At 44.2% G+C, this 16238-nt stretch overlaps 1 protein-coding gene across 3 annotated transcripts in view; it reads left to right on the forward strand.

The window, feature by feature from the left end:
* The window catches only part of LOC147889591 (ARM repeat superfamily protein), a 35959-nt gene extending 19954 nt beyond the window's left edge, over positions 1 to 16005 (forward strand). The window contains exons 2-9 of one of the 3 annotated variants that reach the window (XR_015542912.1): positions 4763 to 4847; positions 4996 to 5092; positions 5253 to 5316; positions 5511 to 5567; positions 5673 to 5710; positions 5824 to 5905; positions 15212 to 15757; positions 15794 to 16005. Coding sequence is in view for 2 of the 3 variants with exons in the window: in XM_087391648.1 (XP_087247774.1) it covers positions 4763 to 4847; positions 4996 to 5092; positions 5253 to 5316; positions 5511 to 5567; positions 5673 to 5710; positions 5824 to 5905; positions 15212 to 15301 (513 nt within the window). In the remaining variant the exon portion in view is untranslated. Of the gene's footprint in view, positions 1 to 4762; positions 4848 to 4995; positions 5093 to 5252; positions 5317 to 5510; positions 5568 to 5672; positions 5711 to 5823; positions 5906 to 15211 lie in introns of all 3 variants that reach the window. The other 2 variants (XM_087391648.1, XM_087391649.1) reach the window with 2 other exon arrangements.
* Positions 16006 to 16238: the final 233 nt, after the last annotated feature.

A 16238-nucleotide genomic window follows, 5' to 3' on the forward strand; every position in this document is an offset into this window, starting at 1 on the left:
AAAGTGGATACCATCAGATAAGGATACGGCCTGAAGATGTCTACAAGACTGCCTTCCGCACTTCATTTGGCTTATATGAGTTCCTTGTGATGCCTTTTGGTTTGACTAATGCACCTGCCACTTTTAATAGAATGATGGACAGAATTTTTAGAGCACACAGAAAGTTTGTGGGCACTTTCTTAGATGACATCATTGTGTTCTCTAAAAATGAGCAGGAGCACAGGAAACACCTCACTATTGTGTTTCAAGAGTTGAAAAGACACAAGCTATTAATAAACACCAAGAAAAGTGAGTTCTTTATGCATGAGATTCATTTTCTCGGTCATATAGTGTCAAAGGATGGAGTCAAGATGGATCCTGCAAAAGTTGAGGCCATAAGGAGTTGGCCAATTTTGAAAAATCTGCATGAAGTCAGAAGCTTTCTTGGGTTGTGTTCATACTATCGGAGGTTTATAAAGTACTTTGCAGAAATTGCTTCTCCCTTGCATGCTTTACAAAAGAAAGCTGTACCGTTTCGGTGGGGACCAAAGGAAAATGCAGCTTTTGAAGAGCTGAAGCAAAAATTGTGTTCTGAACCCGTTATTATCTTGCCAGATCTTGCAAAACCCTTCGCTGTAACTTGTGATGCATGTGGGAACAGCATAGGAGGCACTTTGATGCAGGATGGCAGAGTGGTTGCATATGAGAGTAGAGTTCTCAAAGATGCTGAATTGTACTTGCAGACATACGAGAAGAAAATGTTAGCAGTGATACATGCTTTGACCACATGGAAACATTACCTTCTTGGAGCTGATTTTTATGTGCAAACTGATCATCAGTCACTTAGATATTTTCTCACGCAGAGAAAATTATCTGAAAAGCACATGAGATGGGCTAACTTCCTCTCAATGTTTCATTTTCAAATTGTACATGTGCCGGGCAACAAAAATGTTGTGGCTGATGCACTTTCCAGGAAACCACAGCCTGAAGCAGTCTCCAAGAAACCCAGTGTTTCAGCAGTGAGCATTGCTTATAACAATGTGTTAGATGTGATGAAAGATCAGTATGTTAATGATGCTGATTTTTCAACTATTTATGAACAGCTTTCTGATGGTCAAAGGCATGATCACTATATGTTGAAAGAGGGTTTCATTTTGATGCATGGACGACTCTGTGTCACTGATCAGATGCGACAGAAAGTCATAATGGAAAGTCATGCTCCTCCATATGCAGGACATAGGGGAATTACAGCAACAATTACAACAGTGGAGCAATACTTTTATTGGCCATCTTTGAGGAAAGATGTGGAAGAATATGTGAGAACATGCATGGTTTGTCAGAAAGTAAAGTTTGACAGGCAGAAGGCACCTGGGTTGTTACACCCTTTGCCAATTCCGGATAGACCATGGCAAAGCATAGCTATGGATTTTGTGTTTGATCTTCCACGTACTCCTACTGGACATGATGGATTGTGGACAATAATTTGCAGGTTTAGCAAACAAGCCCACTTTGTGTCAGTAAGAAAGAAAATTACAGCAGATCAAATGGCCAAATTGTTTTTGCAGCATGTCTTCAAGTATCATGGGATGCCTGAATCCATAATCAGTGATAGAGATCCGAGGATGACCAGCCTCTTTTGGAGAGGACTGTTTGAAAATATGGGCACTACGCTGAATTTTTCGTCATCTTTTCACCCTCAGTCTGATGGACAATCGGAGCAGGAAAACTCTACCATCTTGGATATGTTTAAATGCTATGTCTCAGACCACAAAAGCAAATGGAAGCATTATTTACCTTTGTTGGAATATGCTTACAATAATACGGTGCACACATCCACAGGTAAAGCACCTTTTGAAATAGTGGAAGGTGCCAGGAAGATACCTCCCATTTTGCATACAAAAGAGAAAATCTTCGAAGCTGATCGTTTTGTGGAAAGCCTTGAAGAGGCTTACAAGAAGATCAAATATGCCTTGCAAAGAAGTCAAGACAAGCAGAAAAGAGCAGTAGATAAGCACCGCAGGGAATTGGTATTCACAGAAGGTGATTGGGTTTTGCTGCGTTTTCAGAAGGCAAGGCTGAAAAATAAGAAAGGCAAGGAAAGGTTGTACACAAAGCTGAACATGCGTTACTATGGTCCTTTCCAGGTTTCTGAAAAGATAAACGAGGTAGCTTACAGGCTGAAGTTGCCTCCGCATTGGAAGATACATAATGCCTTTCATGTGAGTTTATTAAAGCAATATCAGGGAGATATTTCCGAGGATGTACCTGATGAGGTGCAGCCTGAAGTGGAAGAACAGGATGAACTTCTGGTCCCAGAGCAGATTCTGGCACACAGAGATAGAAAGCTCAAGGGTAAAGTTATCCGTCGCTACTTGGTAAAATTTCAAAATTACCCATCACTTGATGCGAAATGGATGGAGGAAGGTGAACTGGCAGATTCACCTGGGATATTGCAGCTTTACCTTGATGCTTTCCAATTAGAGCCGACTGCGGTCTGGGCTCCTACAGGTAGTTCAGCAGAGCGAGCGTCTGGAGCATTACCTGATGTTCGAGAGGGGGGTAGCACCTCCACTCCCTCAGTACAGACGGGCTCACTAAGATTTCATGAGGTCGCTTGATGACACTGTATGTTTCATCCGAGATACTGAGCTGACAGTATTTCTGCTGTGAGACTTCATGATATTGATGCATCTTGACTATTGATCGCCGAGGATCACATAGATTTTGAGCAGTATATATGGATGGATGCATGCCTCTCCTAGCCATATTTTCACTGTCTCTGTATACTATAGCTGCGGCTTTCTTGTATACTCTTTTATGCTATATTTCATGCTCGCTCCTGTGTTTTGGGGCAGCAAACTGTGGTTTGCTGTTTCAAGAGAGGGGTATGTCACGGGGGCGTGAAATTCTAGGTACTTTAATGTACTACAAGACCGTGACAACTTTGGTTTTAAAAGTCCAAGCGTGGGCTTAATAATGTGTAATTAAACGCGGCATGGTGCCTAGCACATAAGCGTAATTAATCCCTAGGCTCAAAGGCATTCCAAGGATTTAAAAGAGTGGTTGTTGGGAAATGATGACGTGGCATTTTCAATGAGGGCCATGTACCTTCAGTGGCCCCCCTAGAGTTCCAGGTGGCTCTAGTGCCTTCTACATGCTCCTTTGCCATTCCTGGACCTTCCTGGGCCTTCTAAACTTCACATGTGTGGTTTTCTCTCTCATCTTCTCCCTTTGTTGAGATTTTGGACTGGTTTTTCAGCCTCCTTCAGCTGAATTCCGTTTTTCTTCATAACTCCTCACCTGTTTGGATTCCTCGACTTCCGTTTGGCCCGATGGCTTCCCCTCTGCCTCCCCTTCGTAGTGATATGCTTTTCCCTCCGTGCGTTTGGTAGAACGGGCAGAGCTGAGCACTTCTTTTGCTGGTCGAATTTGCAAAAGTGGCTTTTTCTGGACCTTTTTTCTTCTACCGCCTCCTGGGCCTCTCCTCTTGCAAAGCTACAGCTTTCTGTTGAATTTCGAGTGGTTCGACGCGCTGGTTGACTGGTTTTTCTCAGTTTTGGAGGACTTTCCGGCGATGAAACTTCTCCAAAACCTTCTCAATGCATTCCTCTCTGAAGCACGCTTCTTTTGAGCCCAAGAACTCCCACTTCTTCGCGACAGAAGTGTTTCTTTTCGCATTTTTCAGTGGAATTCTTGCTGGTCGGCTCTTGTAAATGCTCTTTCTTCGTGCCTTTGCACTCCTCTTTGGCTGAGAATGCAATTGGGCATTGGCTACTATGTCCTCTTGGCGATTGAGGACTTGGTTCGAGTCTTCAGGGCTTGGTAAGTTGTGATTTTGCTACTGCAATTTCTTTTTGCCATAAGCTATTGGTTGGCCTCGTGTGCCGCCTCTTTCTTGGCTCACAGGTGCCCAGGCAGTGCTATATGAGTCATTCTTTGGTTGGGTACTTTGCTGATTTTATTTTGGAGCTTTGAAAAGCTTTGTGAATGCCATCTGGAAACCACTCAAAGAGAGTGCAGCTGGGGTGCAGTGTGATTGCATCTGGACAGCCAATGGAATTGCACTCGGAAAAGAGAATGCCTTTGGGTTGAGCCTACGGGTTAAGTGCACTTATGTGATGGTGTTATATGCTTGAAAGCCTTGCGAAGGCTTAGTGAATTGGGGCTGCGTGCTCGATTGCAGGAAAGGTCTCCCAGATGCAACTTGTAATCATTTCACTGTGAAATATAAAGAAATACCGAAAGGGGCGCCACGGTGTTTGGGGCCAATCGGGTGCACTTGTCTATGTCTGTTGAGCAAGGGCATTTTAGCCTCCATCCCTTTTTCAGTGGTTTTGTTTGTGAACAAATGGGTAAATGCCAAATGGTGATCATGCAATGGTTAATGGTTGTGATATATGCTTTGTGAGCTGTAAATAAGTGCTGAAGTGATTAAAGGTTTAGTTCCACTGCCCTCTGAGTGATTAGAGGCCGGTTTCAAATATGCTGCCGTTTTCCATGCCTATTGTAGCACTCATGATTTGTTGCATTGCGCTATGTCACGCTTGTGGTAGGTATTGTGTATGATTTGAAAGGAGCAGCGTGGGAATGCATGTTGTACCCAAAGTTATTTTGACATAACCAGCCTCGTACCCTGAGAATGTTTTATATATTAATTTGATGTGCTTGGGCTTTTCTTAATTTGAAGAACAGGCCTTTGTTGAAAGATCGACACTAATTTTCGGGTGCAAGACTGCCTGGTTCTATCATGTAAAAGAAAGCTGAAAATTGCTTCATGGTACAGATCCCTTTGAAGGCAAAGCATGGGAGTGATACAACCAAACAAGAGATAGAAGAGCATGTCATATCCATCATTGCCTCACTTTTCGGTATGAATATGTGCAATTTTAAAGCTTTTTTCTTGCGAAGCTTGTGATGTGCAACGACCAGCTAAATTTTATGGAATAGAATGTAAACTGATTTTCTCTGCCTATTGCAGTTCTTCCTGCTTTAGCATGCTAATATATTGATTTGCAGGGGGGCTAACACGAGGTTCTAGAAGAGAGCGTTTGCTTGGAAAATTCATGGAGAATGAGTTTGAGAAAGTTGATCGACTCATGGAGTTGTACATAAGGTGTTGTCTAAATCATTCTTTTGGCCTTTGGATCATCAGGGAGACCTGTTTCTGTGCAGTCCTAGAATTGTTCTTAGTTGCTGAAGCATAATGGAACTCTATACTAACATCCTAGAGAGTTTTGGATGACTTGTATGCTTCGTGTTTTTTGTGTATATAGGTATTCAGATCGTGTAAAGGCTGAAACAAATCGATTAGAGGCTCTGGAAATTGATGCTGTTGAGGTTTTTTTCAATGCTTCCTCTGGTTTGTCAGTTTTCTTGTGTGTTTTATATTGTGTTGCATCAGACGATTTGTCTTTTCCTGAAATAGGGGTCAATCACCTTCTGTAAAGATGTATTGCCAGTTTAGTTTTTAGTATTGGTGCATATATGCGGATGGCTCAAGAAGCTCAATTAAAGATGTACTGTGCAACCAGATGGATGATGAAGACAGATATCTGGCCAAAATGGAGGCAGGGCTTTTTACGTTGCAGGTCAGTAGATCTCAGTTGATGTGTCTTTTTGCTAATTACTGAGATCCCAATATATGACCCATATTAAGAACACAATGAAACTAATGGGGATTCGTATTGTTGCAGCTGCTGGCTTTGATATTGGCTCACACATGGGCTTCAGAGTAAGTACTAAATCATTATAGGACAAAACATCTCTAATGATCAATCTGTCTTCGAGTTTACATGTTATTCAGTTTACAGGCTGTATCTAGCTGATTAGTTAGTGATATTACAGAAATCAGGGTATGAGGGAGCGGATAGATCTCCTTCTGAAACAGCAACGACTTTCAAGGACAGATGTTGTGGCTGTGCTTAAGGTATCACATGTCATATGATTTCTATCTTTAGTGGTTTCTACTCATAGATTGCTTGTTCAACACACCCTTTTTGGGAAGGAAAGAATTCCATTTATTAGCAATCATTATTTGTCAGATTTATGATGAATGTATGCATAGATCCCTAGAATCTCTCATGACCCAGCCATGGCTCTGTAGACGTTCCTTCAGCAACCCCTTAACTCTTTGGCAAGCTCCTGTGCTGTGTGTAGGTTCCTTTGGCTTCTTCCTTAGCATGCCCTCTATACTCTCTATTTCTAGTCCCCTTCATGTGCGAAGTATTAATTTTGGAAGATCTCCTCCCAAGTCTATGTATGTATTGGTATCTAGTTGACGTCCAATCATAGAAACTTTCATAAGTTTGAAGCACAAAGTTCTAAGCAAAACCAATCAAGAGAAGCATGGCCTCAATGAGTAAAAATTAATATCCTGGTCGGAAGATTGTGTTGAGGACATTCACTGAGGCTGGGTTGACAGTAATGGAATTGGAACTGAAAGCACGTTGAAAAAATGTGTTACAGTAGGATGATTGGTTAAGCCTATGATATTTGTAGGCGAGGAAGAACCGTGGGATGATCTGGGCAGATCAGGGCTAAAAGAGACTTTTAGACTGCAAAAGATTGAAAATGAGCAACTTTTATGTGGATTTCTGCTAGTAGAGTTTGATAGCATCTTCATTTATGCAATGAAGGGGACAGGGACAGATTTGGTAAAGGGTGAGAGTGTTGGAATGGTCACCTCCCCATCTGTAAGCCCCCATATGAGGAGAGCATGGGGGAGGGAGACCTAGGGCAAGAGTTGCCACATGGGCATTTGTTTGGATGCCATGTGGGCAGCATGCCTAGAGAAAATAAAATGGAGAGGGGGCTGCCACATGGGCAATACCTCACAAGAAAAGAGAGAAAGGGACTGCCACATGGACAGCATCATGGATGTCATGTGGGCAGCACATCTAGAGAAGTACCTGGAGCCATCTAGGAGTATGGATCAGCACCATGGATAAGGCGACTGGCAGAAGCAGGTCCAGGAGCAGATCAGTGGCGATTAGCTCCAGACAGAGGCAAGGAGTGGCCGTATGAAGGCGGCACAGGGTGGGGTACTTCACCATCAAAGGCGCACACGTGCGGGGCAGGTTTGGGGCCTGCACAAGGGCCTGTTGATGGCAGGACAGCAGCAGCAAAGGGGAGCCTAGCAGCAGCCCAAAAGGTTTTAGTTAGGGCCCTTATATAGGGCTGGTTGGACCAGCCAACCAGGTCGGCCAGCAAGAGACTGGTCGGCCGGGATGAGGCTGGCTGGTCGGTTTTATGACAGCCCCTTGGGGGCCTATAAAAGGAGAGGCCTCAGGCCTCATTTCATATCCAGTAGAGCAGCTTTGGGAGGAGCAGAAAGGAGCAGCACATCCACCATCCTTGAGCCTCTACACAGGAAGTGAAGGAGAGAGGTGTTGCTGCAGACTTAGCTCTAGGAAGAGGCTGAACCTAGACTGTCTTCTAGGGCAGAAGGTTACTGAGATCATCGTTCTCTGGAGCAGCCAACCACCAGCAGATTGAAGCAGCAAGAGGACCTTCCTTGGGCCTACATCCAGGAGGTGAAGGAGGCACATAGAAGCTGCAGAGAAAGCTGAGAAAGTGCTGCCTACCTAGGCTGATCTACAGGCAGTAAGGTAGAGAGAGCCATTCTGGACGGAAAGTCTATAGACGCTCGAGGTGGAGCACACGGGCTCGAGTCTAGAGATAAGTGGCAGATAGGAGAAGGACCTTGTTGTAAGATCAGAGGACCACACCATTGGTGGGACTCTGGATCTATCTCTTTTGTATTGTGTCCATAGCTTTGGACGGAAATATATTATTTTGGTGGTTTCTCTATCTGGCTGGTTCATTGTCTATTGATGAGTGTGCACATCTATTTTATGCACATAAGTAAAGAAGTTTGTTATTCCACACCCCACACCACACTGTGTGAGCTCCTGGGTTATTCTATTAGTCTTCCGCTGTGCGTATCCTCTGTTGGGTCATTTCTAACATGGTATCAGAGCCCAAGTAGGAGGCTCACAGGTGTAGGAGCCTGAAGGCAAGGACCTTGCTGAAGGACGACCCTGATTCAGTTAGGTGCGTTTAAAGTTCACGGTCCAGGTCATCTGGAGATGTATGTTTGTTGCAGACCTTGCCAAAGGAAGGACGGGTTGAAACAAACCCTCAGAGCATGGTGCCTGGAATGTTCACTCATTATGAGGGGGACAATTGGAAGATCGTAGAGGCTGGGTTGCTCGAGTTAGAAGGCAGGAACGTGATTGAAGGAGGTGGTGCCAGGAGGTGCTACCAAAGATGGACCTGTGTACCAGGATGGTGTGCGGAAGCGGAACCAGACCTAGTGGAGCAGGAGCCACTGGATGAAAAGCCAGGAAAAGATTTTGACATCGAAAAGTTCCAGAGGACTACGACCAGGGAGTTACTGGAGCATCTTCATTGATGTGTTGGCATTGGGCTTGGATGTGTCGGTGAGAGGGGGTGTTGGAGTGGTCACCTCCCCATCTGTAAGCCCCCATATGCGGAGAGCATGGGGGAGGGAGACCTTGGGCAAGAGTTGCCACATGGGCATCTGTTTGGATGCCATGTGGGCAGCATGACTAGAGGAAATAAAACGGAGAGGGGGCTGCCACATGGGCAGTACCTCACAAGAACAGAGAGAGAGGGGCTGCCACATGGACAGCATCATGGATGTCATGTGGGCAGCACATCTAGAGAAGTACCTGGAGCCATCTGGGAGTATGGATCAGCACCATGGATAAGGCGACTGGCAGAAGCAGGTCCAGGAGCAGATCAGTGGCGATTAGCTCTAGACAGAGGCAAGGAGTGGCCGTATGAAGGCGGCAGGACAGAAGCAGCAAAGGGGAGCCTAGCAGCAGCCCAAAAGGGCCTAGCTAGGGCCCTTATATAGGGCTGGTTGGACCAGCCAACCAGGTCGGCCAGCAAGCAGACTGGTCAGCTAGTCTGGTCGGCTAGGATGAGGCTGGCTGGCCGGGTCTATGACAGTCCCTTGGGGGCCTATAAAAGGAGAGGCCTCAGGCCTCATTTGATATCCAGTAGAGCAGCTTTGGGAGGAGCAGAAAGGAGCAGCACATCCACCATCCTTGAGCCTCTACACAGGAAGTGAAGGAGAGAGGTGTTGCTGCAGACTTAGCTCCAGGAAGAGGCTGAACGTAGACTGTCTTCTAGGACAGAAGGTTGCTGAGATCATCATTCTCTAGAGCAGCCAACCACCAGCAGATTGAAGCAGCAGGAGGACCTTCCTTGGGCCTACATCCAGGAGGTGAAGGAGGCACATAGAAGCTGCAGAGAAAGATGAGAAAGGGCTGCCTACCTAGGCTGATCTACAGGCAGTAAGGTAGAGAGAACCATTCTGGACGGAAAGTCTACAGATGCTCGAGGTGGAGCACGCGGGCTCGAGTCTAGAGATAACTGGCAGATAGGAGAAGGACCTTGTGGTAAGATCAAAGGACCACACCATTGGTGGGACTCTGGATCTCTCTCTTTTGTATTGTGTCCATAGCTTTGGACGGAAATATATTATTTTGGTGGTTTCTCTATCTGGCTGGTTCATTGTCTATTGATGAGTTTGCACATCTATATTATGCACATAAGTTAAGAAGTTTGTGATTCCACACCCCACACCATACTGTGTGAGCTCTTGGGCTATTCTGTTAGTCTTCCGCTATGCGTACCCTGTGTTGGGTCATTTCTAACAGAGAGATGGTACCACAACAGCCCATTATGCAATTTGAATTCCGGATGACCTTGAGTGGAAGGCTTTTGCAAATCTGAAAATATGGGAGCTGCCTTAGAATTCTGCATATACTCTTCTTGAATGCCATGAATCCACTTCTGATATACGGCATTTGCAACCACATTTTCCTTCCCTTTTCTGTACTCAGTGTCAAAATCATAGGATTGGACTGCAGCCAAAACCACCTCTTTTTCTTATATGACAAATTTGGCTGGGTGAGAATGTGAGTGTCCTATGATATGTTTTCACCTTAATTTTACTCTGGTACAAATAGTGGTGCAAGATAGCCAACATCTCCTAATCATAAACATGGCATCAAGTTTCTTGCTTTCAAAGGCTATTACCCTGTGTTCCTACCTTAGAACATCCTTTGCCACTGGCGGCTACCTCCACAAAGAAAGGACGTGAAAAATCAGGGCATACCAAGATAGGTGCATGAGTGAGAGCAAATTTCAGGTCTTCAAAGCTGCGTTGTGCCTCCTTTGACCACCAAAAAGCATCCTTCTTCAAGAGGTCAGTAAGAGGAGCTGTCCTCTTGACAGATTTGCGAATATAGTGCCTGTAGAAGGAAGCAAGACCTAAAATCCTCTCAACTGGGTGGGGTTTTATGGCTATGGCCAATCTTTGATGCATTTCACCTTTGCGGGATCCACACGAATGCCATGTCTACTCACAATATGCCCCAGGTACTCAACCTCCTTTGCCATAAAAGTGCATTTGTTGGCCTTTGCATAAAGCTGATGCATCCTCAAAATTTCTAGCACTTGCTTCACATGCTTAATGTGCTCCTATCTATCCTTGCTACAAATGAGGATATCATCAAAGAAAACCAACACACATTTGAAAAGAAGTGGCTGCAATATATTGTTCATCAGCGCCTAGAAGGTGGCCGTTGCATCAGGCAATCCAAAATGCATCACCTTGAATTCATACAAGCCTCGTTTTGTGCGAAAGGCCGTCTTGTGCTCATCTCCTCCTTTGTTGATGGTAACCAGACCTCAAATCTATTTTCGTGAAAAACTGAGCACCCTTGAGTTCATCCAACATGTCATCTATCTTGGGGAGTGGAAACTTGTTCTTGATAGTCATCTTTCTTCTTCACCAAAAGCACCGGGAGGCAAAAGGAGAAGTGCTATGAGAGATGTTCTTCTTCTCAAGCAATTCCCGCACTTGTATGGCCACTTCTTCCCGCTCAACCCTAGAAAGACGGTACATGGCTTTGCTTATGCGCTGCCAGGCGCTAGAACAATTGCACGATCCACATCTATAATCGGCCTTGCGGTATATCTTACTCTACTTTCTCACAACACTAAAATACAACCACCATGTTCCATTGCCATTGCCCAAACACAATACTTAGAGCCTACAATTCCACAGCATAGCATCAGTGAATCACAGAAACAAGGGAGGCTAGAGTGCCCCTACTCAATAAGCATACACAATGACACTTGTTGGCCCCAACACTTAGCGCCCCTTGCGGTATTTATTTATTCACTGGTTAGTTCAATTACAAGGGACTCCCTTCTTGAACTCACCCGCAGGTGCAACCCAGTACAATGCCAACCAGTGGCTGTGCAAGTGACCAACACCCAGTGCTATCCTCTTGGTTCCCTTTAGTAGCCAAGCATATCACAAGTGGAATAACCCAACATTATACCAAGCAATGCTTCCACACAAATCAAGGCCATCATTGAGTCCAAGGCTTGCCACTGCTTCTCCAGGAAGATAGTATCACAACCAGTGCCCCAATCCGGCCAATGGCAGGGCAACCAACCTTTCAAAACTCAGCAAGAGTAGCAGATGCACACACTAGAAAAAGAAGACGAGTATGGCCAGCAAATGGAGCCTGTTTGAGCTTGAAACAGCCTCAAAAGATGGTTGACCAGCAGCTAGCAGACTCTGGCAGGAGGAGGCTGTCCCTGACTGCCTTCCAGCACTGGAAAGAGTCACAAGGAAAATCGTCCAGCAATCAGCAACCAAAGCGCCATGAAATCGTCCACCAAACTGAGGATTTCAGCCCATAGCAACCTCAGAATTCAGTGCGCACAGCACCAGACAGGAGCCAAGAGGGAGGCGTCCAGGAATATGGCCTCAGATGATGAAAAGGAAGCATTTTGTCACGAAGAAAGTCGAGAAAAACATCAGAAAAGGCCCAGAATGGGGACGCCCATGCCTAGGGAGCATGCTAGCAGCAAGAAACACCAATAGGAGAGGATCTGTCGCGGAGAAATCTTCGAAAACGTCTTCAGCCAGCAAAGGGAGAGCTCCAAAAATCCGCCACTCTCTCTAAAAGACTCCCCTGGTAGGGATGAAGACCCAGAACAGCAGGGTAGGATAGGGTAGGGCTCCAGGACCTTCCAGGTGCTTCTAGATGGGACACACAGGCGCCACAAGTCAAGCATACAGGTCAAGCATGCACACACTTAGGACACATGGCAAATTGGACGTGGGAAATTAATGGCCCTAGGGGGTCACTTTTTAAGTCATGACCCTAGTGAATAGAACCAATGACCCTAGTAAATAGGACCTCTAGTGGGTCACGAAAATATATTTTTCTCATACAGTTGGTGTCAACACATTTGACAACTAATTGTGGATCCAATTTGCTCAGGGGAACCTATATAGGAAATCTGGTAGTTGGCTGACATCAGAAGGGGCACTTGAAAGTAAATAGCAGACCAGGAGCCTGCTTGGAGCCGCACGGGTGAATTGTGATTCATAGTGTTGCGCGAAAATGAGCTGTGATTTCAGCCTAGGTGCAAAGCAAGAGCTGTGATCTCAGCTTTGCTGGAATTGGGAGCTGTGATTTTGGTACATTGGGCAAGCTATCTGGAGGAGCTATTGCAGTGTTCTTTTTGTCCAGACTTTAGAAGGAGGTGACTTTTGGTAGGTGTTTGACATGGGAAATTAGTTTAGGACTGAAGGCTCTTTGGCTTGCATGAAAAGCAAAGAATTTGTTTTTTGGACATAGCTCTCTCAGAAAAATGTGAATTTGCTTTTCAGGGCAAAGCTGGATTGCATGTACAGCAAAGAGTCAGGTTGCACGAAAAGCGGTAAATTTGCATTTCTGGCCATGGGTTGCTGAAAAGCAAGGTTTTGCTTTATTCGGTAAGGATAACATTATATGAGAAGCAAAGACTTGCTTTTTTGGACGTAGCATCTAGAAAGTGCAAATTCAGTTTAAATTTGGCATAAGGCATGCTTTTAGCTGAGGGATTCAGCCTAGAGCATGACGTAGATATCAAATTGCAGCCAGCACTCTCTCTTCCACGTTTGAGCCTATGTCTAATCCTTTTCCAACCTCCTGGATCTACACTATCGCTTTGTCAATCTTTCTCCTTGCAATCTGCAAGTTCACCCTGCATCTCGATTCTCCTGCCTGTGTTCTAACGTACTAAAAGTCAAGATTCTCAGCCAAGATGTTCTGTTTGTCCCCCATATGTTCTTCCATTTGCTTCTGATTCTCTTTGTCTCATGGGGCACAAACAGAATTTTGCCATGGATCCTCCGGAAATTTCCGGTGATCCTAATGTTTCCGGTCCTGTGTCAGCTTTTGGTATATCACACCTGTGGGATGAGATGGCCGTGGTCCCTTGTACATAGGAGTATACACAGCAATTGTGTGAATGGTAGACGTTACAAACATTTGCAGGACTAGTTTTCAACTTCTGTGGTTTCTTAACTCGAGCGTTATTTTGGTTAAAAGGAGAGACAAGTATGCTGATGCATGGTCGTATAAATGGCATACGCATGGCAACACGCATCAATTCAAGGAGGATAGGCACCTCGCTCAGATGGAGCTTTACCTTAGGGTAAGGTGTTTACTTAGTAGAGAGATTTCTTTGAAGCCCATGACATGGGCTGATGTTTGAGACAGTATTTCATGAAGCTTTCGTTTGAGTAAATGCTTTTGAAAATTATAAAAAACATATGATTGGAAGGGTTTACAGAACTCTATCAAGGATATGGAGAATAAGCATTATGGCTCCAACACAGCATTAAACCAGTGTTTATTTTATGGATGCTGACTTATTATCAGCTGGAGGTGCTTCCGAATCAGGCCAAGTCGGATGCTGCATGCTACGGCAAAATCTGCGATAACAGCATGAGGATGATTCTTGTGAGAGCATGAATACTTGATTCTATTTATAAGGACATATGGGGGAGTAATATTAAGTTTCAAGCTAGCTAGCTAGTACCCACTTGTGTCTAGGTATTTAGTCAGGGTGGATAACCCTTGAGGCTAAGGGGAGGTTTAGAAAAGCTACTTAACCCCCACTAATCACAGCCATAGGAGCTGCTAATCAGCTTGACCCTCGTTATCTGGCTTTCAATCGTTGTAGTTCTTGAACTCCTTAGTATTAGCCCGATTTAGCTAGGCTTCAGCATGACACCTCAAGGTGTGTCAAGGACCCCATGGCTTAGTGTTGGATGTTTTAGCTTGGGAGGGTAACCCTAATCCTTTAGATCGGGAGTGACTCAGTGTTCTCTGGGTCTATGGCTGTGAGATGAATATATTGTTCTGATCTCTTGGGCCTTGTGCAGTTAGTCTTCAGGTCAGGCCTCCTCTATTATGACGAGGAGACTAGAATTTCACCTTGAAAGGATTATTCATTTTCATAGAGGACATGTTTGAGGCTCTTGGTATTTTCCTGAATACATTCGATGGGCTGAGTATCATGGTATATCACTTTAAGCATCATTCTCTGGCAGAGAGCAAATTGATGGCATGAGATTTTCACAGATTTGATCGTAGATTGCACATACCTTTGTATAGGTGCATGAGAAATTCTAGAGTGCCAAAGCAGAGCATCGAGGAGCCACCTTGTTGTTCTTGGCATGATTTTTTCTCAAGATAGAGATCTCGTTTTCTTATTAATAATGTACTGTATTTTACGAAACAGTAAAAATGGATAGCTCATTGGAAAACTTAGAAATGAGATAGTGAGTCATTTGCTGAGGCTTCTACAGGTCCTTTGTTATTAGCAATTGCTGTTTAAGTATGTGGTATCCCTTTTTGTTTATTAGCCTTCTCCTTTAGTGCTAGCCTTCGTCATGGCTGAGTTTGCCCTTCACCTCCAGAGTGCCGACAGAAACTCAGTACAAAGACTTTGTATAAAAGGATGCTCAAGTATGTGTGGGTGTGTGGATTTGCATGTGTGAGTGTATTTTTATACTATGCTACACCCACTGTTGGGCGCTGATGACGTCAGTGGGGATGTCATAGTAGCTAGTCCCTGCTATGCGTGATGGAGTTTATGGTTTTCAATCTTATGAGTGACTAGAGATTGAAACTGCACTATGTTGTGTTTTTAGAGGATGAGTTTGGGAATGTTCCTGGATCCATCTAGGTATGTGGTATCCCTTAGTTTAATGATGGCCTTGCCCTCTTCCTTTTCACCCCTTTCTTTTCTCCACAACTAATTAATAGGGATTTCCATTTTTTCAACATCATATGACATACTTCTCTTGAAGGTTATTGATTGTTGTGTGCTTATATGGCAGGAGTATCAGGACAACATTGGAGATCTGGATGGACCAGATGAGAGAGAAAAAGTCAGAGGCAAGCTTCAGAAATTTATAAACTCCATGTAAACGTCACCTGAAAGAACTTATCATTTAGGGCAAAGAAGCAAGTGTATACTAAAATTTGGAACCTTAGCCACCTGAACCTTGTTGAGGAATGAGATCAATCTAATCATTTTGATCATAAGATTTCCTTTATGGATGGCTTCAGCCTGAGTTTTACTGTATGGTTCGTGTCTTGATTTGAAAGGGTCCCCTTTTATCTGGCCCATATGATTCGAAATTTTCAGTGAGTCACTTTGGTGAAGATTGCAAAGGATCAAGGTTTTCTCAACATCGAAAGTTACTGAAAGCCTCCTTAAATTTGACTGACTTTGGCATGTAGTCTTTTAATGCAGCTACATTTGTTAAAGAAGTTGCTACATTTGACTCAAAGGTTAAGAGTTGCTACAGTGTCTCTTCTGAATTCAGTCTGCAATTACTCGGTTTGTGTAATTCCATGTGTGGGAGATGTGTGAGAACTGTGTAAACAATAGTAAAATGGATGCTCACCAAGCAGAGGATTTAGCCTGACATATTGGGAAGGACCAACAACCTGAAGATGGAGAAACTATCTATGCACTCCTTGAGTATGACACAGATGATTCAGCACTCTGCATTGTTGTTATGCTGTCCATCTTAGCTCTTTTAAGCTTTAGCTCTGTTGAATATACAAATCAGAGCACTCTTCTTTAAACCATTAATTGTTAGAAGCTTTAAAATACATCTGAAGAGCATATTCGGTTTTGAAAAATCATCTGTACCTGTTTCTTTCAGTTACTTGAGTACATACATCATCTATTCTACAGGTGCATCTATCCATTCACTGTTGTAATATATTCATACATGTGCATCTATCGATTCACTCTGTGGACATCTGCCCCACCCATCCATAAATGGACGAGGAGGATCTTTTTTGTCCCATGTAAGAGGTGAATTCAGGTTGGTGCCTTGATAAGTGGCTGCT

Source organism: Dipteris shenzhenensis, chromosome 20 (genome assembly GCF_047967505.1).
Source record: "Dipteris shenzhenensis isolate YYH24624 ecotype China chromosome 20, Dip_SZ_1.0, whole genome shotgun sequence".
Lineage (NCBI taxonomy): Eukaryota > Viridiplantae > Streptophyta > Polypodiopsida > Gleicheniales > Dipteridaceae > Dipteris > Dipteris shenzhenensis.